Source organism: Chenopodium album, chromosome 17 (assembly GCF_948465745.1).
Source record: "Chenopodium album chromosome 17, dcCheAlbu1.1, whole genome shotgun sequence".
Classification (NCBI taxonomy): domain Eukaryota; kingdom Viridiplantae; phylum Streptophyta; class Magnoliopsida; order Caryophyllales; family Amaranthaceae; genus Chenopodium; species Chenopodium album.
This window is the reverse complement of record NC_137850.1, coordinates 10,974,009-11,001,322: the sequence shown is the minus strand read 5'-3', so window position 1 is coordinate 11,001,322 and position 27,314 is coordinate 10,974,009. Positions and strand designations below refer to the sequence as shown.

Genomic DNA, 27,314 nt, shown 5'->3' with positions numbered 1-27,314 from the left:
CTCAGTTTAAGTATAGAACTTCGAGTATTGTATGAACTCCTTAGAGTGCTTAAGGGAAGTATTTTTGAAGAATAGGGTAGGCTAGTGTTTAGGCTAGAGCATAGAAGAGAAAAGAGAGAACTAATTGATGCCTCGAACTGTAGAAAGGAGGGGGTATTTATAGAGAAAATGAGTAGAGGGAACATACGGAACCCTAAAAAGATAAAACCCTAGTTTTGGGGCCCCGTGACACGATAGAGGTTGCCGCGACACGATAGAGGTTGCCGCGACACGGCAAAACGTGCCATGTCGCGGTGCAATAGCTACCCTGTGCAGGTTTTATGCTGAGAAAACACGGGAAAATTCCATGACACGACACATGTACCGTGACACGGCAAAAAATGCCGTGACGCGGCAAAGTCCACCGTGGCGCGGCACGTGGCGCCGTGTCACGGTGTACTTTTTTTTCGAACTGCGTGAGGAAGTGTGGAAAATACACGAAAAAGGCACGTGACACGGTGTAGAGTACCGAGTCACGGCAATATGCACCGTGTAACGTCAGTTCTTGCCGCGTCGCAGCATTTAAGTTGTTGCGTGGTAATTCCAGTTTTTTACATGTTTTTAAAACTACGATAACTTTTGATCCGTAACTTGGAATAACACATATAATATATCATTGGAAATATTATCAAGTATAATTTCCAACCCAATTAGAATCAGGTTAAAATATTTTGTAGATTTTAAGTTATGACCATTTTAGTGGAAGGATGTCGGTTTTGGGCCGAGTTTTGTATTTTGCTCATACCTTCTTCTTTTTAAATCGGAATGGGGCTTATGATATATTTTTGGAAATATTATTTCAAGGACTATCCAACAAAATAATAATTGGATCAAAATTATAGGACCAAAAAAATCAGTTTCTCTCGGTTTTGTGATGTGGACACGAAAAGAGGAAAACAAGTTATGGGGTAGGGAAATGAGCTAGGAAATGGATTGGTTTATGAAATGTATTGAATGTAAACATGGATTTAAGCACTCCAGAGATTAAATACTCAATCCGACCAACAATGGCGGTGAAAGGTTTTTCATCATCGGGTTTGGTTTTGGGGAGACATTTTTAGGTGTCTACAGCGGTATAATGGGAATTAATAAAAGATTGACCGTAATTTGGGAATTGGGTGTTTTGCTAGCATTATTTAGGGAACGGGCTCTATTCTTTTTAGAAATGTATAACAAAATCACTCATAAATATTATTGTTTGTGACTTTTTAAACTGAAAATAGCCCAAAAAAATAAAAATAAAAATTAAGCGATTTTTTTCCCAAATTCGTTGATAGGGATATGTGACATCTTCCCATTCGCCCACATGACGTGCCTTATATTTTTTTGCAAGCAAGCAAAATGCTACTCCTCTGTTTTTATTTAAGTGCCTCAATAACCGGTACAATTGTCAATACATAACTTTGACTAATAATATATTAAATTATCGATAAGTCTAAATTATACGAAATTAAGTATTCATTAAGATGATTCCAACAAGTTTCCACATGACTGCTAAATCTTACTCCCCTTGTTCCCTATTTTTTTTTGCCCTATTTGACTTTTTACGGTATTCAAGACGTGTCTTAAAATGTACATAGCTCAATTTCTATATGGGTAAAAATTATAAAAACTTGATATTAATAAAATATAAAATGAGAATAATCTAACATGACCCTCTTGACTATATTATATCTTATAAATTAGGATTTTTTTGACTTATAACACCAACAAATTCTCAGAAATTTGATTATAACACCACAAAATTTAAAACTTTTATTCTAACACCACAAAAAAACCAAAAAAAATTTGGATTTCATCATTACTTAATTGATGCCATCCAAAAAATCATCAGTGGGTCCCACACTATACACATATCAATTATCTAATGAATTAAAAAAAAGAAAAATAACAATAAAAAAAATTAAAATAAAAAAACCCCTAAAATCATAACCCAGCCACCACCCCCACCACTAGCGTCGGATCCCTTTGCCCCCACCGTTGTCACCCCAACCTTCGCAGGCGGCTCCTCCTGCCCCATCTTCAACCGTCGAAACCAGCCCAATCGACCCTTGATAGTCGATACCAAACCAACTGAACTCCAACGAACCTCAACCCCGATTTGGTTTAGGTGTGGGTTTAGGTTCGGGTAAGGGTGAGAGTGAGAGAAGTAGGGCGGTTTTTGGGTTTTGGTGTGGGTTGGGTTTTGGTGACGGTTGTGGGTAGGGAAAAGGAGTTCGGCGACTTGGGTAGGGTGGTGGTGATGTTGCTGTGATAGGTGGTGGTGGCGACCATCTTTAGGTTTCGTGGTGGTGGGGCTGGTGGGGTGATGGGTTTGTCGGAGGATAAGGGGTTCCGGCTGCTTGGTTGGGCTAGTGGCAGTGGGCTTATCAGCGGTGACATGTAGGGAAGCCGATGGTGGGGATGGTGGCTGGGTTAGATTTTAGTTTTTTTTTTCTTTTTTTGTTTTAATTTGTCATTTTATTTTATTATTATTTTTTTAAACCAATAGATCTGTGACACGTCTATTGTGGGCCCTACTAACGGATTCCATCCATGAATCCGTTAAGTAGTGGTAAAATTCAATATTTTGGGTTTTTTTTATGGTGTTATAATAAACTTTTTTTTAATTTTGTGGTGTTTTAGTCCATTTTTCATCTTTTTGTGGCATTATATTGCAAAATTTCCTATAGATTAATGAGAATTACAATCAATCAATTACATAATACTAAAACGGACACCAGGAATGACACGTATCATTTCTTGGTGCTGTTTTTTCCCTCCAAAATCCCTTCCTTTTTTTTTCCTTTTTTTTAGTCAATGCCATTAATTACCTATTATAAGTTATACACAAAAAATTCACCAAATCATATAATATAATTGTGATTATTTTGATTCATATACTTATCATTTTTGTAATTAATATTTCCATTCTAGGTATGTAATTTTAAACTACTATCTAATGTAATTTTAAATAAATATAGAGTTTTCAAATGTTTAATGTACAAACCTAAAGTAAAATTAAATTAACTTAGATTAAAAATATACATCTAAAAGTTAAAAAAAAATTCCAAGTAAAATTTATGCTATAATAATAATAATAATAATAATAATAATAATAATAATAATAATAACAATAATAATTAAAGATTTTGGTGAATACCATGGGTAAAATATATACTTCGTATTAGATTGTAGCTACTGAAACAGAAGGTATGACAAGAAAATTTTAATTTTTTACGGGAGATTGAGAATGAATGAATCTACTTCTCTTATATAATTATGTGGAGCAATATTCATTTATAAAAAAAATAATAATAACTTAAAATACTATTTAAATTACATTCCTTTATTTTTGTATCGGCCATTAGTAAATAAGCCCTTTACTACTAATTGAATTGTCTTCTTTTTTTTTTTCTACCGGATTGATAGTTAATAATTTGATTTATAAACCGTGCATCGCACGGGCACTATGCTAGTGTTTATAAAGGTTGACCCAATAATTTGCAATGGGGCAAAAAAAGAAGGGGGATAAGGGGAGTATTTATAAAGCAAAAATTTTAGCCAAAGTGGTGCATGTGAATAGTACCAAAGTCAAACTAGGACACTTAAATAAAAACGGATGGAGTATATTTTATTTTTCCAAGCAAGCAAAATGACACATTTTGTAAACCCCAAAACAATCAAGTCGTTTTAGTCTATAGACAACTAAAAGAAATTATCCTTTTGTGGGGTCTTTTTAGACCATATCCTTATATTGTGGGCATTTCCTCCTTTTCCAATTCCCATGGGGAATTTTTCCTTGCCCACCATTGTAAGTTTTGTGACCTATTTTTTCTTAATTTTCCACCAAATTGACACTTGGACATTTTTTTACCCATGATTATTAATTTGTCACTTCTCTTATAAGGTCGATTTCCTAATTGTATAGTGCTTTTGGTGAAAAAAAAAAATGTGTAATTGTCATGGTGCAAGTAATGTGGTTGGTTAGACAATTGTGCTACCAATAAAGTCTTTTTCGATTCTCTAAATTTGAGTGAGATGTCTGGTGCAAGTCTTTATTCCTTGATTTGTGTTTTAAACTCTACTCTTTGAGTTCCTAAAGTCTAAAGATAAGCAAAACAAAACAAAAAGAAACCTAAAAGATGAATACAAAAAAAATCCAAGTATAAAGGGATAAAAAAGGACAATAATATTGTTTGATAAGTAAAATAGAAAAGGAAAATATGCATAACTAGAATAAAAATAATGAAGTTTTAGTGTAGTGAAGGTAAAATAACTACTTAGATTGATTTTTTGGAGCTTTGAATGGAGATGAGGGCAGATTTGTTATGTTATTGCTTGGCGAAATTGTAATGATTTTAGAAACAACAATTAACAGGGAAGATGAGCTAGTTGTAAAGAAGGCTGCTATTGTGGTTTCGGTCATTGTGGGGTTGATCATGGGCCATGGCAGGCCGGTCTTAGATTAAAAACTGTGGGACATTTCGAGTTGAATCTTCGGGCCGAAAAAGTTGTGCGCTGTTATTTTTAGGTCATATTCTAACTTAAAAAGTAATTCTTCGGCTGACCAAATCCTATATAAATTCGAAAAAATTTGGCCGAGCTAGCTCAAGCCCGAAACCAACCATTTTGATCACTTATAAATTTGAAAAAAATCATGGGGCGGTCTTTTTATGTTTCCGAGATTGCCTGAGCCAAGACTGTTTTCTTGTAGTATATGCACATAAGTCCCGTAAGATTTGATCCTTATACACAGAGATTGAACGAGGTAGGGAGCAATGTCACAATTCCATTACTTTAATCTCATGTATTTTAAGAGCTAGTTCCATTAATGTCAATGTAGATGGACAATGTTTGTGACGAGGCGAGTGTGGGCATATATTTGTTGTTGTGGGATCACATAGGGTCAATGTTATGATAGATGTCTCAAATATAATGTGAGTTGTATCAAAGGTGTTGCAGTTTGGCGCGCAATCAGTTATTGTTGAGAGATTATTTTGTAAATTAAGAGAAAAAGAATGATAGTTCTTTTTTGCGTAATACTACTAGTTATTATTACTTGTCAAATTTTTTAAGCTTGCTAAGTTATTAAAATATATAGTTTTGCTCACTTATTATAAGGAGTCTAATTAACTAGCTCATGCCATTTTCTCACCTTTTTTTTTAATTTTAATTTTTATTTTTACAATAGAATTTTTCTCACCGTATTTCTTTAGAATACTCTTCACCGGCGTGCAGTGGGTGAGGGACCCCTTGATAATTTATAACGAAGATATGACATCTATCGATTTTTTTTCATATCCAAAGATTTATTGAAATTCGACCAAAGTTATGGCAGTATATTATTAGGCATCAACCAACAGTATATCATATGATCCCTTCAATTTAGTTATAATTGAGATATCATATCGTATAATTTAAATTTATATCATATTATTTTCGTTTAATTATGATATATAATACTACATGTTAGGTTTTGCGGTGTCCGATACAGCGCGGAAACAAAACCCGATAACCGAATCGCATGCATACTAATTACAACATAAACAAAAGCATCGAAATAAAAAAAAAACACAAGAGAAGAGAGAGAATAGAGAAAGAATACTAACCCTAGAAGCGTGCTTCGCTCAACCGACGAGCTCGGACTTGAAAGCTTCAAGTTCCGCAAGTGCGAGAATCTCCAACGGCTCACACCCTCGCTACTGAACCAAACCGGCCCCTACCCCGAAGCTTAGTCGGGGCTAGACCAAAAATAACTTAGAGTTTACGAACAAAGGTTTTCTTTCTTTGGAGATCCCTTAAAGTTCACCAGCTCAAGTGCCAAATCCCAATGCAAAATGATTAGAATTTATAGGGAATAGTGCCTAAGAATTCCCATCATCTTTCAATGTGCGATAGTTGGTAAAAAGACAAAATAAGATTTAATTTAATTCCAAAGTAAATTAAAAGGCCAAAACAATCACCAAGTAACAAGTGTCACATGGAGAGTAAGGGGTTAGGTGAGGACCACAAGGGGGAGACCACCTTCCCCTTGCCCCCCAAGCAAACCCACAAAACCGGCTCCCACATGCACCAACCAACATGCGCCAGCTGGCGCCCGACCTTGGGCACCAAGGCACGCCTAGCTAGCTACCTGGTGCTCGACTGGCCTTCTAGTGTGGCTCGGTTGTGCGCGCGGCCCAGCTAGCATGCCACACACCAAAGCGGGCTGCTGCTGGGCGTTGCTATGCGTCTGTGAGGCTCAGCACGCCATGGCTAGCTGCTGGCCTTACTGGTGCGTTGTGCACGCATGGCTCGCAGGCCTCGATGCCGCGCCATGCGTGCTTAGCCCTTGCTGGCCTGCCTTGCCTGCAAGGCTTGCTCGGCCATGCGGTGCATGCTAAGCTTGCGGCCGAGCCGAGCCTTGCGGCAAGGGCTTTGGCTAGAAGTGCTTGCGCACCTAGCCCTTGATTGTTAGGCCATTCCGAGGCTAGGATTTTCATGCGTGTTGACTTGTTGTTTGACTGATTTTTCCGTCTCGCTGATTCCTAAATCCGACTCGACTTACGACGCTCTAAGCTCGGACTCCGACGTCTTTATTTGTAAAATCTCTATCGACATAATTAATCTTCCGGATCAATTTGTCGCTTCAGTTCGGTTACATGATTATTGGGTGTGACCTGAAGGGTTTAGTCAAGATTAAACTGTAATATTAATTGTACATTAATATTACTGATCGGAAGTGGTCTCTAGCTAGGCATTCCGATCACTTGATCTCACTGAATAATTAGCTTTCTAATTAATTCCGAACCCTCTATCGGAATAATACACTTGTTCGAAGGACGCCTTGTTTTACTACATTGATCTTTAAGCCAAAAGTTCTTTCTATATTGATGGTAATTGTGTCATAAAAAAAGTTGCATAGAAGGATGTACCTATTTCTACATAAGCTCAATTAGTATGAATATAAGTGTTTTAATTTTTCATGAAATGCCCTTGAGTTTTCAATCATGAAATACCCTAAATGTTTTTAAAAAATTCACCAAATACCCCTCATTTTTGCATAAATTCACCAGATGTCCAATGACTAAAAGGGAATAGATTTGTCAGCCAATAACCTAACTAACTCATTAAACCATATTTTGACCAGATATAATTAGCTCCTTAAGTATCTTATTCGAGTGGGTAGAGAGGATTTTTAGGGGTTGGGAATTTTTTGTACCCACTAGAAAACCTAGCCACACACCCAAAACCCAAGCATACCCACCCAAAACAAATCTTAATGGATTAACTATGGTTTATTTAATTAAGGTTTAACGGTTAGTTAGGTAATAATGACTAATGAAGGTAGCAACCATTAGTCAGTAAGGGCATTTGTGAATTTATGCATAACTAAGGAACCTTTGATGAATTTCAAAATTATTGAGGGTATTTCATAAATTAATTAAAAATTCAAGGGCATTTCATAGAAAATCTGTGAATAAAAACAAGGTTAACCAATTACAATAATCACACATTAAGCTAAACTAAAGCACTCAATGTAGTAGAAATTTCTTTCATTAGCCCTTGACTGTTGAGATAGATTTACTGAAACACTTAAGAAGTGTTTGCATAATGTCCTTATTAGAGATTTAGGAAAAGTTATCACAATTAAAATATATATTCGCTTACGTGGTGACAAAAGTATTTGAGATGTATGTTCCCTTGAAAATCCGTAAGGTTGCGTTTGGATACACATAATTCATTTCAAATAACTAATTTCAAATTCTGAATTTGAAATTTCATAATTCAATTTGAAATTAGAAATGATGTTTGGAGGTGAGTAGAATTTGTAAGGATGGAATCAAAAATTTTGATGTCCATAGTCTCACTTATTAGACTATATTATGGATAATTTATTAAAGCAAATAATAAGTAAAGGGAAAAAAATCAACTTAAACTAGTAATATCCTTTGATTATATTTGATTTAGAAGGAAATAAAGCCCCAAACCAAAAATTACCAAAAAAATTTAAAATAGACAAAGTCCCCTAAATTTAGTTTTTCAATGATTGAGACTTTGAGAGTGATGTTCGTATGTGTAGCACAATAGCACCATGTTCTTCAAGCATTCAAATTGTTCGAATTAAATTTTCGGGAGATAATGCGATATTTTCTAATAAAAAAATGATTTTTTAAATAAATCTCCGTGTTTATTTAAAGTGGATAATATTTAAAATTCTGCTACAAGAAGAGTCCGAAGTTATTGGGATCCTATTGTAGCCGAAGGTAAGGCATTGCTAATGGCAGCTAGGCTTGCTCGCAAATTCGGTTTCAAAAGAGTGATTTTTGAGTCTGACAATCTCACTCTCATCTCAAAGCTTTCAAAGGCCATTCACTTGACTGAGCTTGACTCAATTTTGGAAGATATTTTCTCTATTACCTCTTCTTTTGGTTTTGTTATTTGGAATCATGTAAAAAGGGATGGCAACTACGTTGCACATCACCTTGCTAAGCTAATTCCGTTTGGTGTGGAGCAAGTGTGGGTTAACCATTGTCCGTGTGAAGTTAATCCGTATGTTTTGTCGGATACTTTATCCTTTCATTACTTAATATTATGCTCGTTTCTTAAAAAAATAAAATAAAAATAAAAAAAATTCTAATTAAAATTACGAACCCTAAATTTTGCCCCAAAATTAATACTTGGATAGAAAATAATAACTTAGATGAAATCAAAAGTTTAAACTTGAAATTTACATCAAATCGAACTAATACCTTATAAACATCAAGGCTTGCTTTTAAAAATCATGAAAATTACAGGTTTTTGCGGCAATTAAGTGACGAAACACTACCTTAACAATTACGATCAACGATTATGGATAAAGAAATATCGCAGTGGCAAAGCGATGATGGTAACAAAGGTAGAGTTTTGGTGGTTGGATCGGTCCATCGGTGGTTCTAGAGAGAGGAGGAGAACTGGAGAAGAGAGTACGTAAGAGAGGAGAATTTGTTGGGTTGAGAAGAGAGAAGGAGAAGACAATATCTGAGAGAAGAGAGCGAATTTGAAATGACAAGATTTTGGGTTGGATTTAAAATTCAGAAAGATTGACTAATTTTTTAAAAAGGCATGAAATTGGACCGATTCTAAATCCAAATTCTTGGGCTAGCCAAACATTATATTTGCACCAATTCCAGCATTTCAAATGAAAAGCCCGTTTCCAAACAAGCCATAATAGATAGTGGAGATACCAATAAAAGAGTGGAATCGGGAACAAATATGAAGTAATTTGGATCATACTTTTGCAAAGACAAAATTTTATTCTTTTATTTTTCAAAAAAGTATTGCTCATCAACTTCTATAACTTTTCTTTCCTTGTTTTTTTGTTGCTTTCTTTGGTAAGTTAAGAGGAAGATATAAGGATACGATGGAATCTCATCAAAATTACCTTTATTTTATCGTATGAGCTAAAAAAAATAAACATGGTAATGAGACAGAGATGCCAAAAGTTGCTTTAAAAGCATTTTTTCAATCGTGGTAATGGCTCAAGTACCTTAAATGAACACCTGTTAACTAGATAAGTAACCATTATCCATTCTTCTTTAAAAAAAAAAAAAAAGTAACCATTATCCATTCTAAGATCCTTCACTCTTAAATTTGAAAGTCAAGGTCTTTCATTATCATTTTTGCAAGGCTCCATGAAAAACAATTCATTTCGAAGAGACGTACGATATCATCTAACTTCAAATATGGCTGATGACCAAGTTAGGCTAAGGCCCTGTTCTCTTGAGCTCTTGGGCGGAGCAGAGCAGAGCAGAGTTAAGTCGGATTAATATTACCTTATGTCCGAATATCCCTATCCACCTCGATAAAATAATCCAAATCCAAATAAAAAAAATAAAAAAAAGGAAGGAAATGACAAAGAAAGAAAGAACAAACAATGAATACGATGCCCAAGTCCATAGGGGACACATCATTTGCAACCCTTGGTTTTGTACTCCCTTCCCTTCATACACTCTACATTCCACATTCCCTCCTTTCTTTCTATCATCTCTCTCCTCTCATCCCACCATCCTTTTTATTGTCCTTCTATAATTATACTACTATATTAATCAATTATTTTTTCTATTAAAAAAACTGTTTTTTTTTTAAAAAAAAAAAAAAAAAAAAAAAAAAAAAAAAAAAAAAAAAAAACATATTTGATTACTTACAGCCTCATATCTGTCAATTAAAGCTGATGAATGTTTATGGTTGAAAAATTAGAGGGAATGAATGCTGTAATTGATCATGATGATGATTCTGAAGATTCCTCTGATTATGTTGAGCGTGATCCCACTGGAAGATATGGAAGAGTATGTCCCCCTAATCTGATCATTATTTTCATTTTTTTGATTAATTAATGCCATTTTAATTAATTAATTGATCTTTTCTGTATTTTTTTTTCCTGCAGTATAATGAAATTCTGGGCAAAGGGTCTTCAAAGATAGTGTAAGCAATCAACTTTTTTTTTTTTTTTTTTTTTTTTTTTTTTTTTTTTCTGGGATTGTTTTATTTTAATCTTAATTATGCAAAAAAAAAAAAAAAAAAAATACAAAAACAATTTTTTTTTCAAGAATTTGAGCTTGATTTGCATATTGTTCTAATCTGGGTCTATTTCAATTGTCAAGAATTGTAGCTTAATTTGCCAATTTTTGTAAAAAAAAAAACTCAATTTTGGAATCTGGGTAATTTTAATTGTCCAGATATTGAGCTTAATTTGCATTTTATTTCATTGGTATTTCTCATTTGTTAAGAATTGAGCTTAATCAGCCAAAAAAAAAAATCATTCTGGAAATTGGGGTTTCTTGCATTAACTTGAGCTTATCTACAATTTAATTGGGTAAGTTGTTTTGGTCAAGATTTTGTATTTAATTTGTAAAAACCAATAAAATAAATCCAATTCAAGATATTTAATAATTATTCTCTGCATTTTCCTAAAAAGAATGTTTCCTTTTGCGTTGATTTTTTGCAGGTACAAAGGGTTTGATGAATATAATGGAACTGAAGTGGCATGGAATCAAGTTAAGCTTACAGATTTTCTGCAAAGACCTGAAGATCTTGAAAGGCTTTACAGTGAAATCCATTTACTCAAAACCTTAAAACATAAAAATATTATGAAGTTTTATACTTCTTGGGTTGACATTAACAACAGGAACATCAATTTTGTCACTGAAATGTTTACCTCTGGTACTCTCAGACAGTAAGCTTCTTACTTTTACGGATTTGATTTTATTTAGTCAATCATATCAAATCATATCATATTCCAATGCTTATCTACTAGTCTTTTCATTTGGATGGATGTCGTCATGAATTCAAATTACACTATTAGCGTGACTATTAATTCTAGTCTTTCAATTTTTTGCTTCATATGTGTTGTTTTTACCTATGTGGTAAATTTTTAATTGTTGTTTATTTGGTGGATATGTTTGATGATAGGTATAGGGTGAAGCATAAAAAGGTTAATATTAGAGCAGTAAAACATTGGTGTAGGCAGATCCTAGAAGGGTTATTGTATCTTCATAGTCATAACCCGCCGGTGATACATAGAGATCTCAAATGCGATAACATTTTCATTAATGGGAATCAGGGCGAAGTCAAGATTGGAGATCTTGGCCTAGCTGCCATACTCAGGAAATCCCATGCGGCCCGTTGTGTTGGTAAGTTTGAGCTGTACTCTTAATTATTGAAATTGTCTTGGATGGTAATTATAATTTTTTTATTTATGGGTATATAGTATTGTCAATGCAATGATTGCCCTTTTCGTCTAATAATAGTTTCATTATTTCTCAAAAATAATAGCAACTGCTATTATTCATACATTTGTTTATAGCAGATTTCACATACTACCTTATTCAAATAGTGCTGATTATTGTTCTTGCTATTGGGTGATTCCGGAGTCTCAATTAATAATTCACATGATAATTGATGGAAGGCGATTAGTTGTCTCTTTACTAATGCTACCAAATTATGCAAATGTTACATCTATTATTTCAGGTACGCCAGAATTCATGGCCCCAGAGGTTTATGCCGAGGAATACAATGAACTAGTTGACATCTACTCCTTTGGGATGTGTGTACTTGAAATGGTTACCTTTGATTATCCTTATAGTGAATGCACACACCCTGCTCAAATCTACAAGAAAGTAGTTTCTGTAAGAACCCAGGAACACCCTCTTATGTTTACTTCTGGACTAGTTTGTATCTTAAATTAACTTAATTAATTAGTGTATTTTATTGTTATAGGGTAAAAAGCCAGATGCTCTTTACAAAGTGAAGAACCTGGAAGTGCGGCTCTTTGTTGATAAATGTTTAGCAACTGTTTCAACTAGATTATCTGCAAAGGAGCTACTAGAAGACCCATTTTTGCGATGTGATGATGACGGATATGATTTTAGGCCAATTGATTTTGACAAAATAAGTCCAGTTGTTCAATTACCTTACCAAAATGACAGGAATAGTAGTAGTGGCTGTGACTATGCTGGCTACGAACCTGACCATGAACATGAGTACCAAACACTAGAGTTGGCAGCCAACGAAATTGAGCTATTTACTTTTCTTGAAGATGATGATCTGAAAGATATGGACATCAGCATCAAGGGGAAGAAAAGAGCAAATGGTGATATATTCTTAAGACTCAGAATCACTGATAAAGAAGGTAAGTTTTGACTTTTATTTTCTGTTTTGTCAAATAGCTGCTTTAGGAAGCTTATATGATTACTTATTTTCCTACAGGGCAAGTGCGAAATATCTACTTCCCTTTCGATGTTGAGACGGATACTGCTATGAGTGTTACGACAGAAATGGTTTCTGAGCTGAGTATAAAGGAAGATGACATGAAGAGAATAGCAGATATGATTGATTGCGAGATTGCTTCCTTAGTCCCTGACTGGAAGAAGAGTTCATATGTAGAAGAAGCTGCCGAGTGTGAAAGTGTAAACGAGGCTGTTGAGTGTAAAAGCATAGACGAGGCCGCCGAGTGTGAAAGCGTAAATGAGGACAACGATCGTGTGACTGAGCATTTTTCTTTAGCAGATTATCTTTCCTTTGGCAGCCCTAGGCCCCGCAATCTCCAACTCCTTCGTTGTGCTAGTCATGGATCAACATCTATGCGTGGACGTTTTGAGGAGATAACTTATCCATCCGAAGCTGATCCTACAGATTCTGGTGTGAAACTGAACACAGATACAGTGGGTCATCATCATCGACGACCCAGCTTAAACTTCCATTTTGGTGAAACCTTTGAATCACAAGATCAATCAAGTTTAGAGAAAGATAAGAGGGCCACAATTACTTATATTCAAACTCAAACGCCTTATAACTCCCCCACAAGCTCCATTTTAGACGAGAGAGAGTATGAGAATGAGGCAATGAAGGAGCTTAGATGGCTGAAAACCAAGTATGAGATACAGCTAAGAGAACTGAATGATGAAAATTCCGGTGCAGATATGAAGACACGTTACTTAGCTGCAGAAAAGGACTACAATTTGAAAAGGAGCATGAAGATATCCTTTCATCCATTGGAAAGAGGATTAGATGTGAAAGATCTGAAGAAAGCATTGGAACAGCATTTTACGCCTCAATTTCCTTCAGCCTATGGTAAGAGGAAGATCCCCAATTTGCGCACTCGAATGCTTCAGAGTGAGTGTTGCAGCCCAGATAATATGGGGACTGCTAACAACTATTACACGGGAGCAGCCATGCTTCCACATTCTCTTCAAAGAACAACTTCACTACCCGTTGATGCTTTAGACTTTTAAACCACCCATTATAAATTACCTCTTTTTCCTTGTGATTTTACTGTTAGTCTTGTACAATATTGTCTTCAGTAAACTCTACAAAGTACATGCATTTTTTCCTCCCATGGATGGAGAGATTCAATGATATATTCGAATTGTGAATATGTGATAATAATCTGATATGGACCTTCTCTTTGGAACTCTGTAACTTTTACATGTTTAGATAGATAAAAAAGTGTAATGTTGTCAATTACAGTAATATAACCTATTCTTTCATACTTCGTAGCATGCAAGCTAAGATATTACAAGAAATTCTGTGCGTGTTGTTATCCAAGTACGAGGAGGAAGTAATAATGCAGTTTTGTTATGCAATACATTATTCCTACAAGAAAGTTTACGAGGAAGTAATAATGCAGTTTTGTTATTACGAGGAGGAAGTAATAATGCAGTTTTGCTAAGATATTACAAGAAAGTTTATATAATACCATTATCTATTTAGTGATATTATTCCTACACGTAGTTAGTACTACTGAATGCATATATAGTACCAATACATACATATGTTGTACCACTGAATGTTCAATGGTAGTATTTGATCATCCAATGGTAGTATTAATCACCCAATGGTCCTACTCTTAAGTCAGAATATGCATATACGTGTAATTACACTCTTACCCCTTGTCTGCATTTCTCTATGCATAACGAAACTCCATTAGGACAAGCTCATCCAAGTACCTTCACATTTAGTACCACATCCGTATAGTTTGAGGATTTTTATTCCACCCCTACATTTCCCCATATCTGTGATCTGCTCTGTATGTTACTATGTTAGAATAACTAAAATGGTAAATAGCCTCAATGGCTTCATAGGTCTCGAACATTTGAATTTGTATTTGCAGGCTTGAAGTTAATCCATGTCTTCAATAAAATTGTGCTGATTTCATTTTCTACTAGCTCTCTTAGGACTACAAGGAAACACAAGTGTTAGTAATTATTTAGGAATGAAGGAGTGCTTGTTTAAATCCTAACTATTACTAGAAATATGGCGTAAGCGGCAGAAGGTGGATGATTATGTTTTGCAATCCGATTTCCATTTTGCAGCAAGGAAGGTGGGAACTGGACTGATAAAAGTTGACAGCAGCACTGTGGATGTAATCCTCGGTTTACATCTTGCCATAATACTACAATTCTGGTCTAAGGCTTATTGTTTGCACTCTGCACTTATCTTTCCAGAGACAGTGGAACTCTTGGATCAAATTGTGAACCAAGCCTGTATATCATCATTTCAAAGTTCGTGTGCTGAAAATATTGTCTGCTTTGTTAATAAAATGAAAAGTCTTAGGTTTTCTTTGCAGAATTAGTTGTGAAATCTTGGTACATTTATACAAATACAACCAGTGGCGGATCTACCTTTGGGCATGGTAGGTCACGTGACCTAGCAAAAAAGCAAAAAGTTTATAAATATTAATCATTGCAGGTAATGATTATATATGCTCAGTAGACTAGTGGTTGAGGCATATCTTTTCTAGGGAATGAACATGGGATAAATAATAAGTTAGTTCATTGTTTCCTATTATTTAATAACTTCTTGTTATGATCTATAATAATGCTATAAGTCTTAAATAACATATTACGGAGTTGAAGAAATTAATTATTATGATTATATAAATGACTCGGTTGCTACCACTACGCTAATATAATGTTGTTTAGTTATGTGACTAAATTTGATGAGTGAGATATTTGCACAGCCGCCACAGCACAGTAACAAGTAAGAAAAAGAGAGGATGAACTTGATTGGTTGTACTTTAAAGCATCACAGCTGTGTGTACTTGGACTCGTTAAAAAGGTGCACACGAACAACTGGTGTTGAATTGACAGCTCGTTCAACTTCGTATGTCAATTTACTCCTGCGTTGAATGTCAAGTACTGATTACTAAATAATTCGAAAGTAATTACTCATGATGTTTATCCGTACTAACTAATACTGTGAACAGTGTGAAGTGATTGCTATACAAGTCGTCAAGTAAGATTTGATTTAGTGATAAAATTTGCACCTCACAACCTCCAGATTGTGGGAACGTGAGATCACAACTCACTAGGGGTGCTTTGGGGTTTTCTTACCCTTTGCTACCCACTGCCAAAGAATTTTATTTAAGGCCTGATTGATTTGTAAGGGATTTTAATCCGGTATTCTTTTAACCTTTAAAAAAACTAAAATATATTACTATATGACTAAACAAATTAATAAACAATTATGTATATACTCCATTGGTTCCATAAAGATATAACGATTCTTTTATAACCACTTAGATCAAAAGGCATTATTAAGCAAATTAAATGACCGTTTCTATTGTTTATGTTTGTATTAAACCTAAATCAACTTTAGAGAAGTGAGGAAAGGAGGGGTGATTAGTCCCTCCAGGCTCCATCTCCCCCATGTGTGACTTCCTGTGATAGGAGGGGAATGCCCCGTTTCTTACCATTTTAAAAAAAAAAATCTAAAAACTTTTAATTTTTTTTAGTGGATCATTTAATATTAAAGTTATCAAGAAAATTCTTAGAAAATGAAAAATGTGATTATAATTTAAGAACATTAAGCTCTGTATTGTGAAACATAAAAAATATATACGAAATAAATAACAAAAAGATTATTTAAATAATATATCATTTGATTAGGACTACAATCGATCTAATTAATTCAAGTTGGATCGAGTCGAGTCGGGTCGAGTACTACAGTGCTACCCACTTCATTCATAAGGCAAAATATAAATTTGTTAAAGAAAGGACAAAGAAAGATGTGACAAAGAGTGAAAGAAAGAGCATTGAATGCGTTGCCCAACTCCCTTAGAGACACATCATTTTGCAGCCCTTGTATTGTTTACTACCCACTGCCTTATTCCTTCATACACTCCACATTCCCTCTTATAATCCCCTTTTTCTCTCTCCTCTTTTCCCTTTTTTTTTTCTCTATATATTTTCCCATCAAAATTATAAGTATTTATTATTTATAATTAATTAATAAAAATTCTGCCCCATTTACAATGAATCAGAGGTCTTCTGTAGAATCAGTTGAAGAGGGAGTATCACATCTGGTTTGTTTCCTTTTATTTTCTTGCCAATCTACATTGTATAATTTTCTTTTTTTAGAAAATTTTTATAGCCTTTTTCGATTGTTTTCTTTGGTTTTTGCGTTGTTGCCTTTTGGGTCATTCTACAATGTAGTTTATTTGCTCCCTTTGTCCGGAATTAATAGTCGTAACAGCATTTTATAAGTTATAATTTATAAGCGGGCATACTTCGAACTAGTAACGTGATAATTAAATGTGACAATTAAATTTGAACGGGGTGAAAGTTTATTTGTGTTTGGTAACTATGATGAGAGTATTTGGATTTCTTTGTTGTGGGATCAATTGTAAATGGGTATTTAATGATATGAAGTTCTTAAATAGATATATAAATTTCTCCAAATTAAGTTTTTTTTTTTTTTGTTTTTGTTTTTTTCTTCTGTTTTTAGTACGTGGGTATAGTCTGAAATTTTTGATTCATGGTTAGGGGATGAACTAACATGCTATTGTTCATACAGTGGAATAGATTATAGATAATGAAGAAAAATGTTTTGTTTTGGTCAAAATATGGTGAAAATTAAGAAGTTTGATGTAGTTTTAGACTCGCAAATTAGATTATGGACACATGTACACGATGATCATACATTCATACCAACTTTTCCATACTAGCTTAGAAAATGATTTATGTCATAATGACTTATTTTTATTCACCTGACTTTTAGTTGATTTTAAGTTAATTTTAGGTGATTGAAATTGAATTTGATGTTAAAGTTAATTTTTGAAATGGAATTTTATGTTAAATTAGCAGTTTTATTGTTTGGTGTTGTTTTAATTGAATTGTTAGTGTTATACTCTGTATTTCATTGTATACTTTCATTGGAAATCTTTGAATTATGGCAATAAATTAGCATGATTGTTGCCCTAACTTTCCTGATATGATGGTGTTTTGATTTAGAACTTTAAGCGTGTTTCGTGTTCAGCTGTGCTTACTTTGGCATATCAGAGTCTTGGAGTAGTTTATGGTGATCTTAGTACCTCACCTTTGTATGTGTACAAAACCACATTCTCGGAGAAATTAAGCCTTCGTGAAGATGATGAAGACATTTATGGGGTGCTTTCCTTCATATTCTGGACATTTACGCTGGTTGCCCTTTTCAAATATATTTTTGTTGTTATGTCAGCTAATGATAATGGCGAAGGTGAGCATTCATCGGATTACCATTGTCAATGATCAACATCTTTTATGAGCCTATATCTCTTTTTAATTCATTTCGGTATTTCTTTTTATGAGTTTATGAATCACTGTCTGAAAATGGACCATTGCAAAATTGATATTAAGTGGACCATAAAATGATTATTAATGCCAGTTTTTTACTTGTACCTAGGCGGCACTTTTGCATTGTACTCATTGTTATGTCGGCATGCAAACCTTGGTATTCAACCAAACGATGAGAAGTTATCTGCATATGCCATTGAGAGTTCAGAGCACACAGCAAGGAGTTTCAAGCTACCAATTGAGAAGCACGAACGATTTCATAAAGCTTTGCTGATCTTTGTTCTTCTGGGGACATGTATGGCTATCGGGGATGGTGTACTCACACCTGCAATCTCAGGTAACAGTCACTTTCTTTTTGCTGAAACCTGTGTTACTGTGTAGCCTACCTGGTATTGGCAGTTTATCATGCTATATAGTTAAGTTTCTTATATTATATTTTTACTATGAATATTGACGAGTGATTATGTATGCGAAACTAAAAACTTTCTCTTTTTTATCTGACAACATATTCAATAGAGGCAACCACTAATCATCAGCAGAGCAAAATTTAAAGTGCCACAGTAATTTACTATCTTCTAATCTGACGTATCTTTTGGAGCTTACACATTAGAAGGCCTTACAATTGTTTGACCTGTTTACTTGTTCCTTTTCTGTGATTATTCTACTTTATGTAAACTAGTTTACTAGTCATCTAAGAATATCATATATTCTTTCAGTTCTTTCGGCAGTGTCAGGAGTTTGTCTGAAATTCACTGGACTTCATGAAAGTAAGTTAACTTCTTGGAAAAAGCAAAGGAAAAGATAAAAAGTATTATAGAAATATGCAATTCAACTCCATTGTGATTTGAAATGCTTTCATTTCTAACAAAATTCTTCTTTTTGCAGATTATGTTGTTGTGATTTCATGCATCATTTTGATAGTCCTGTTTTCTCTCCAACACCATGGAACACACAGAGTGTCTTTCATGTTTGCACCCATTGTCACAGCATGGCTTCTTTGTATCAGCAGCATCGGGATTTATAATATAGTAAGGTGGAATCCAAGTGTTGTTAATGCGCTATCTCCAGTTTATATGTTTAAGCTACTTAGAAATACAGGCATGACAGGATGGATGTCCCTAGGCGGAGTTGTTCTCTCTATTACAGGTATTTTCACTCATGGTTTCATTTCTGCTTATATAAGAACTACTGAAAACGTGATATTCTGGTAGTTTTATAACAGGTGTAGAGACTATGTTTGCTGATTTGGGTCACTTTTCGGCTTGTTCAATTAAGGTATCTCTTTCTCCACTTCTTTTCCTCCATATTTTGGGCATGCTTATTAATACGTTGGTAATTCACTTTTTCTAGATAGCTTTTACTTTTTTGGTGTACCCTTGTTTGGTTTTGGCTTATATGGGTGAGGCTGCCTTCCTCTCTCGCCATCATGAAGATATCCAGAGGAGCTTCTACAAAGCCATTCCAGGTAAATATAAAAATGCTTCTCTTTATACCTCACATTATTAAATATTGTTATCTAATCTTTACTATTTTTTTCCTCCTTGTTTTGCCAAGAACCCGTTTTCTGGCCGGTTTTCATAGTGGCCACATTTGCGGCAGTAGTAGGAAGCCAAGCTGTAATAACAGCAACGTTCTCTATCATAAGCCAGTGTTGTGCTTTAAACTGTTTTCCTCGAGTCAAAATCGTCCATACTTCAAGTGAAATATATGGGCAGATCTACATTCCAGAAGTGAATTGGATGCTAATGTGCCTATGTCTGGCTGTAACAATTGGATTGAGAGATACAAATATGATAGGTCATGCATATGGTAAGATCGAGTCAGATTCTTCCTAAACTATGATACAGTATGAAACTTGGCATTTTGCTTGATTATGACTGAATACTAGTGTCTGGTGTGTTGAAGTACAGGTCTAGCAGTCACCACAGTGATGTTCGTGACTACATGCTTGATGGTATTGGTTATAGTTGTAGTGTGGAGAAAGAGGATTGTGATTGCTGTATCATTTTTACTGTTTTTTGGATCCATAGAACTTCTTTATTTCTCAGCTTGCCTTTTCAAGGTTCCCGAGAGTCGTTGGATTCCTCTAGCTTTATCTTCAATCCTGATGGTGGTAATGTACGTTTGGAACTATGGTACATCAAAGAAACACCAATTCGACATGGAGAACAAGGTATCTGTAGACCGGATAGTTGCTTTAGGCCCTAGTTTGGGCATGGTTCGGGTACCAGGTATTGGTTTTCTATACACTAACCTTGGCACAGGAGTACCAGCTGTCTTTGGACATTTTGTGACAAATCTACCAGCGTTTCACCAAATCCTGGTTATCGTGTGTGTAAAGTCTGTGCATGCACCCTATGTTACGGAAGATGAGAGATTTATTGTAGGGAGAATTGGCCCCAAAGAATATGGCATGTTCCGTTGTGTTGTTCAGTATGGTTACAAGGATTTACTGCAGGAGAACTATGATTTTGAAAACAGAGTGGTTTCCGAGCTCATTAGGTTCGTAGAAACAGAAGAACATGACCCTAGAAAAGGTATTATGCAAGAAGCTGATACATCTACACATATGATAGAATACCAAAATCATGAAGCTGGTGCACTGGATTCGAAGTTAATGGATCTCAACCTTGGTAACTTGGACACGTTTATCCATAGAGATGAGTCGATCAAAATCTTGAGAGCAAGGGAATCAGGTGTTGCGTACATTTTCAGTCATTCTTATGCAAAAGCGAAGAAATCATCTTCGATCTTCAAGAAATTTGCTATCAATATCTTGTATGCTTTTCTAAGCAAGAACTGCAGGGGACCAGATGTTGCCTTAAACGTTCCTCATACTTCTCTGCTTGAAGTTGGCATGGTATACTATGTGTAGAGCAGTAGAAATAACAGCTTGACAAGTAAACTGTAAATATGTGATAGCTACTTGATGGACTACCCTATCAAATTTACCATATACTACTACTCGTACCTCTTTGGCATGCTATTCGAGACAGTGATTAGAAAAAATAAACGGGAAAATTAAGTTTTATCAACAATAAGAGGAAAGATTTCGGTTACTTAGGTTTAAATTATTATTAGATTAATATGTCGGTTAATCTTCTCTAATCAGTCCATGAGATAGCATGCCAAAGAGGTTGCAAGTATTTACAAAGTAAATATTTTTCTCTATTAATCTATACATGTATAAGTTGTTTAGAAATGGGTACAAGATGAGCATGGACATTGGACAATACATTAGCATTTAAATCCTGCCCTTCATTGTGAGTTGGAGTCGGACATTTTTTTCCTCTAAATTCAATGTGATCCAACACAAGGTGGAAGTGCTCAACTGTAACCTAAAGGGGTTGAAGGGGTGAGATGATAAGGGGTATGCTAAAATCATATAACTAATATATAAAGCTAAACTTTTAGCCAGGTCACGAGGCAGCGACACTTGGCGTTCTAACTTTTTGCCAAGTGTCGCGCCACGTTGAATAGATTTAAATAGAGTTCATAAGATAAAAAAGTTAGTTTAGAATTCTATTTGAATAGAGTTTTAGGATAAAATGGTTAGTTTAGAGTTTTATTTTTCGATAAAATACCAATATTTCAAATGTACAAATTGAATTATAGTTTTATTCAAAAAAATTATTAGGTTATAATTCACAAAAATTATTATATAAATTTATTTTTTATATCATAATATTTTTTGGAGCGAAAGATGTATTTCAAAGCGTAAAACATCCATTTATAATATATACTGGTTAAAATAATATACTTCACAATCTAATAGAATTTTATTACTATGTAGACCTGTCAATTAGGGTCGGGTCATGAGTCATCTCGGATTGTGTCACTTCAGGTTAAGAGTCACGAAATGTTTAACCCTTGCCTAAAGTTTTGGGTTCGGGCCAAGTCAACCCAACGGACTTTGAACATTTATTTATTTTATTTATTTTTTGCTATTTTTTTATTTTATTTTTTTAATGTATTAAATCAAACATTTCCACCAATTCCTACTAGATAGCAAATCGTCACAAAAACACTTCAATTTCCAACTAATTTTGTATCAATGATATATTTTAATATTTGACATATAAATTAAAAATTTATCTTAAAATTCAATAAACAATCCGGGCATCGCAGGGGCACGAAACTAGTACATTATAAAGCAAAGTGAATAGAACAAAAAAGAACGACCTAAAATAAATAAAAAATAAGTAAAACAAAAAAGAACCGAGGGAGTAAAAGTTGAAAAATAACAAAATTAACAAAAATAAATAATAAAAATAACAAACGAGTAATAAAATAATATATTCATCTTCTCTTACCTCAATACATTCATTGTAGACATTACGCATTATATTTGTATAAGCTATTTTTTTCATTTATTACATACTACTAAAAGCGAAACTAAGAGGACATTTGGCAACATATCATTAAATATTTTTCATTCAAAATTACTTTCTTAAGAAAATTTCATTGTTATATAAAAATAAGGTTTGTATTGTATTTACATTATAACTTTTAATTTATATATAAATAAAATCTAACTTATACTTCGTACTTCCTAAAATATTAATTTGCACATTTTTTTTTTATCAACAATGAACTTGCACATTATTTTTTCAAAAACAATATATATATATATATATATATATATATATATATATATATATATATATATATATATATATATATATATATATATATATATATATATATATATATATATATATATATATATATATATATATTACTTGCATATTATAACTATCATGGAGTACTTATTATAATATTTTCTCTTACATGTTTTTATTGTTTTAATATATTTCATATGTTTTAATAGCAAGTGAATCGATTTATGGGACATTTACTAGTCTTGTGCGATGCACAATCAATCAATCAATCAAAGCCTTATCCCATAAGTGAAGTCGGCTACATGAACCAAATTTAATTATTCCGTGTAATCATCGACAAAGATCCTTCTCCTCCATCTCTTACGATCCAATTCGACATCCTCATCCAAATCCAAATTCTTCATATCCTTCCTAACTCCTTCCAACCAAGTCATTTTCGGTCTCCCTCTCTCTCATTTAACCCCTCCATGGTCTCACCCTTCCACTCTTCGTACCGGTGCACCCTCGAGTCTCCGTCTTACATGCCCAAACCAACGCAGACGATTTTTCCTTAGTTTGTGATTCTATCTCTTAGGGTGTTCCCGTACATCCACCTTAATATTCGCATTTTCGTAACCTTCATCTTTTTAATGTGCTCCTTCTTATAAGTCCAACATTCTTCCATAGAGCAACATTGGTCTTATGCCCGTCATGTAGAATTTTCCCTTCATCTGTAAGGGAATGCTTCGGTCACATAACACTCCCGTGGCCGCTCTCTACTTAAGCCACCCCGACTTAATCGTGTGGGCCACGTCTTAATCAATGTCATTATTTTTCTGGATGATTGACCCAAGATATTTAAAGCATTCACTCATGGTCAAGTCCTTTCTATCCAAACTCACCACGTCATTACTTGTCCTCCTCTGAGTACCAAATCGGCATACCAAATACTCAGTCTTATTCGGACTTAGCTTAAACCCTCTAGATTCCAATTTTTGCTTCCTTTGCTCCAACTTGGCACTTATCACATCTTTAGTTTCATCCACCAAAATGACATCATTCGCAAACAGCATACACTGTGGGACTTCATCTTGAATTGGTTTAGATACTTCATTGGTCTAGATACTTCATCTAGAACCATTGCAAAAAGGAAAGCGCTTAATGCACACCCTTGTTGCAATCCTCCACATACCTATCCTTAACTGTAATAGGAAAATCTTTTGTCAACCCTCTACATGTCCTCACATTTGTTGACACATCCCGATACATATCCTTAACCAGGTCCAGATACCTTCGTGGGATACCTTTCTTTAACATTGCCCACCAACGTACCTCTTTTGGCACCTGGTCATATGCCTTCTCTAAATCAATAAAGACCATATGCAAATCCTTCTTCTTAACCCTATAAAACTCTATCATTTGTCTTATCAAATGGATTGCTTCCATAATGGATCTCCCTAGCATAAAACCAAATTGGTTATCTAAAATGCTTGTGTATGCCCTCAACCTACAATCAATCACTCTTTCCCTCAACTTCATAGTGTGGCACATGGATAGTTAAAACAATCTTTGAGTGTCTCCTTTGTTTTTATAGACCGGGACCAAGATGCTCTTCCTCTAATCTTACGGGATCCTTGTAGCTCTCCATATCATGGTCAAGAGATGTGTTAACCAATCAATGTCAATCTTACCCTAACACCTCCACACCTCTATCGGTATACCATCCTGCCCAACCGCCTTATTAGGCTTCATCTTCTTTAGTGCAATCTCTACCTCTACTCTCCTAATCCTCCGCACATACTCCATGTTGATTTCTTCGTTACTCACAGAGGTATCTCCTATCACCCCTCCATTACTTCCATTAAACTATTCATCGAAGTACTCCTTCTTCCACTCCTTGATGTCCTCATCTTGTACTGGAACAACTTGGTTCTTATCTTTGACACACTTTACCCTTCCTTTACTCTTGTTTTCTCTTCGCATCTTATAAATGATCTTTTCTCGTCCTTCCTTGGAGTCAAGATTTTCATAAACCTCTTAATACGCTTTTTCTTTTGCTTGCCTTTTCTTTTGCTTGGCGAACCACGACCTTTGACTTACTCTTAGCCTCCTTATACGTTGTAAAGGTTTCGTCGATCCTACATTTTCCCAAGGCTTGACAACATTCCCTTTTTTGCTTAATTACTGCTTTCACCTCTTCATTCCACCACGAAGTATCTCACTACATTATGGAACTTCTCTCCCTTGATTCCCCTAAGACCTCTTTGGCCACTCTTAAGAAACAATGCTTCATTCGTAACGAAGTCATGTTTGGATCCACCTCTCCATCCCAATCTGCCTCCTTGATTACCTTTTTTGTAAAAACCTTAGCATTTGCATCCTTTAGCATTTGGATCCACCTCTTGTGCGAATGTGCGATGCACAATTGAACAAATAAAATTTTCTAAATTTTTTTTTTTAATAAAAAATCAAAAAAAAAAAAAAATTCCCAAAACAAATAAGGAAAAATAGCAAAAAATAATACAATCTTTGGCCGGTTCTTTTTTAATAATACAACCGTTGGTTTTTTCCTGAATATTACAACCTTTAAGGGGTATTAATTGTAAACAAGACATAAAACTTGTAACTTGTTAAATCGGTTGCACATGACACGTGCTGTTATGTAATTGGTTTAAATATTAACTAGTTTTGTGTCCCGTGCGATGCTCGGGTTGTTTATTGAATTTTAAATAAATTTTTAATCTATATGTCAAATTTTAAAATATATCATTGATATAAAATTAGTTAGGAATTGATGTGTTATTATGACGGTTTGCTATCTAGTAGGCATGTAATGACTAATAATAATATTGATGAAAATGTAGGATTAAAAAAAAAATAGCAAAAAAAAAATTTAAAGCCCGTTGGGTTGACCCGAACCCAAAACTTTGGGCAAGGGTTGAACAATTTTTGGCCCGTAACCTAAAGTAACTCGATACGAGATTACTCATGATCCGGCCCTGATTGACAGGTCTACATAGTAATAAAATTATATTAGATTGTGAGTATATTATTTTAACCGATTAGTACATATTATAAATGGATGTTTTACGTTTCAAACTACTTCCTTTGCTTCAAAAAAATATTATCATATAAAAAATAAATTTATATGATAAGTTTTGAGAATTATAATCGAAAATAAAACTCTAAACTAACAATTTTATCCTAAAATTCTATCCAAATTTGATTAAAAATACAATTCTAAACTAATTTTTTTTTTTTTTTATCTTATGAAGTCTATCTAAATCCATCCAATGTGGTGCGACACTTGGCGAAAAGTTGGAACGCCAAGTGTCACTGTCTCATGGCCTGGCTAAAAGTTTAGCTTTAAAAAATATTAGTTATATGATTTTTTTAAAAAAAAAATAATTTTTGATTTTTAATCATTGATAAAATTGTTTAACATTTTATTAATACCTTATTATAACATAAATATGATTTAGTATTTTTAAGCAAATTATTAAAAAAAAAAAAATTTCACCTATCCCCCTCCCCCGTTGCCCAGCCACCACGTCTTCCACCACCCAGCCACCTCTTCTCCCGCTCCCCCACACGCAGCAACTCCTCGGCGACGCTACGACCAGCGCCCAGCTTCGCCGGTCGACCCACCATCTATTCTTTTCCCCCTTACCCCGACCTCACCCTTCTCCCATCGCGCCACCATACTAGGCCAAACCCTAACCCACGCAATTAAAAAACAGCCAGCAACTGTTGGACTCGAATTCGAGGGAAATTGTTGCTATCCCAAGTGAGGGAAATCAATTTTGGCATTGGTTGTTGCTGCCCCGAATCAGCTCAGGCGTCAGAAGAGGTGGAGGAGTTGCACGCCGACCGTAAAGGGATAAGGAAGTCAGGGTAGGGGAAAGGGAGGTCGGGTTAGGGGAAAAGGAGAGGGGTAGGTCGGCCGGCGGTGGGGGAGCTCGGTGCCAGCCGTATCGTCGCCGGGGGAGCCGCTGCACGTGGGGGAGGGGGAAAAGAGGTGGCTAGGTGGTGGAATTAGTGGTGGCCATGTGGTGGTTTTTATTAATTTTAATATTAAATTAAAAATAATAATATTAATTAATTAATTAAACTCCTCAAAAAAATTAATTAATTAAATTGACCAAACGAATAAAACGACGACACGTGTCACGGTAACCTGTAAAAACAGGTTACCAAATGGTTTTGTCTTGTTTAAACCCCCTAAAGATTGTAATATTCAGGAATAATCCAAAGGTTGTATTATTAAAAAAGAACCGGCTAAAGGTTGTATTATTTTTTTGCAATTTTTCCAATAATACATCAAATTAAAAAAAAAAAAAAAAGCTCATACAAAAATTGAATGATGAAAGGGTAACCGAGGAAGAAAAATTATATTATTATTGTTAGAGAAAATAGACTGTTTTTCGAAAATTGACTAATAATAATATAGCTTACCAGAATTTTAATATAATTAAATAAAGGAAATTTTGTGAAAAACTACCTATTATAGTCCCAAATTTGCGAGAAACTACCTATTAAAAAAAATGTTGTAATTGACTACCTAATTTTTGAAAAATGTTGTAATTTACTACGTTAGGCTGGAATACGAAGTTTGACCAAA

General features: G+C 34.5%; 2 protein-coding genes across 2 annotated transcripts; both read left to right on the top strand.

The window, feature by feature from the left end:
* The first annotated feature begins 9,956 nt into the window (after positions 1-9,956).
* On the top strand, positions 9,957-14,029 carry LOC145589490 (putative serine/threonine-protein kinase WNK9). The gene is made up of 7 exons (XM_081646080.1): positions 9,957-10,328; positions 10,427-10,464; positions 10,988-11,215; positions 11,452-11,672; positions 12,010-12,167; positions 12,259-12,670; positions 12,748-14,029. The coding sequence occupies exons 1-7, from the start codon at positions 10,218-10,220 to the stop codon at positions 13,770-13,772; spliced, it is 2,193 nt and encodes a 730-aa protein (XP_081502206.1). The 5' UTR covers positions 9,957-10,217; the 3' UTR covers positions 13,773-14,029.
* Positions 14,030-16,652: 2,623 nt separating this feature from the next.
* LOC145587592 (potassium transporter 1-like) lies at positions 16,653-21,356 on the top strand. The gene is made up of 9 exons (XM_081644322.1): positions 16,653-16,843; positions 17,772-18,015; positions 18,202-18,429; positions 18,809-18,859; positions 18,978-19,238; positions 19,315-19,367; positions 19,443-19,557; positions 19,647-19,901; positions 20,003-21,356. The coding sequence occupies exons 1-9, from the start codon at positions 16,793-16,795 to the stop codon at positions 20,965-20,967; spliced, it is 2,223 nt and encodes a 740-aa protein (XP_081500448.1). The 5' UTR covers positions 16,653-16,792; the 3' UTR covers positions 20,968-21,356.
* The last annotated feature ends 5,958 nt before the right edge of the window (positions 21,357-27,314 follow it).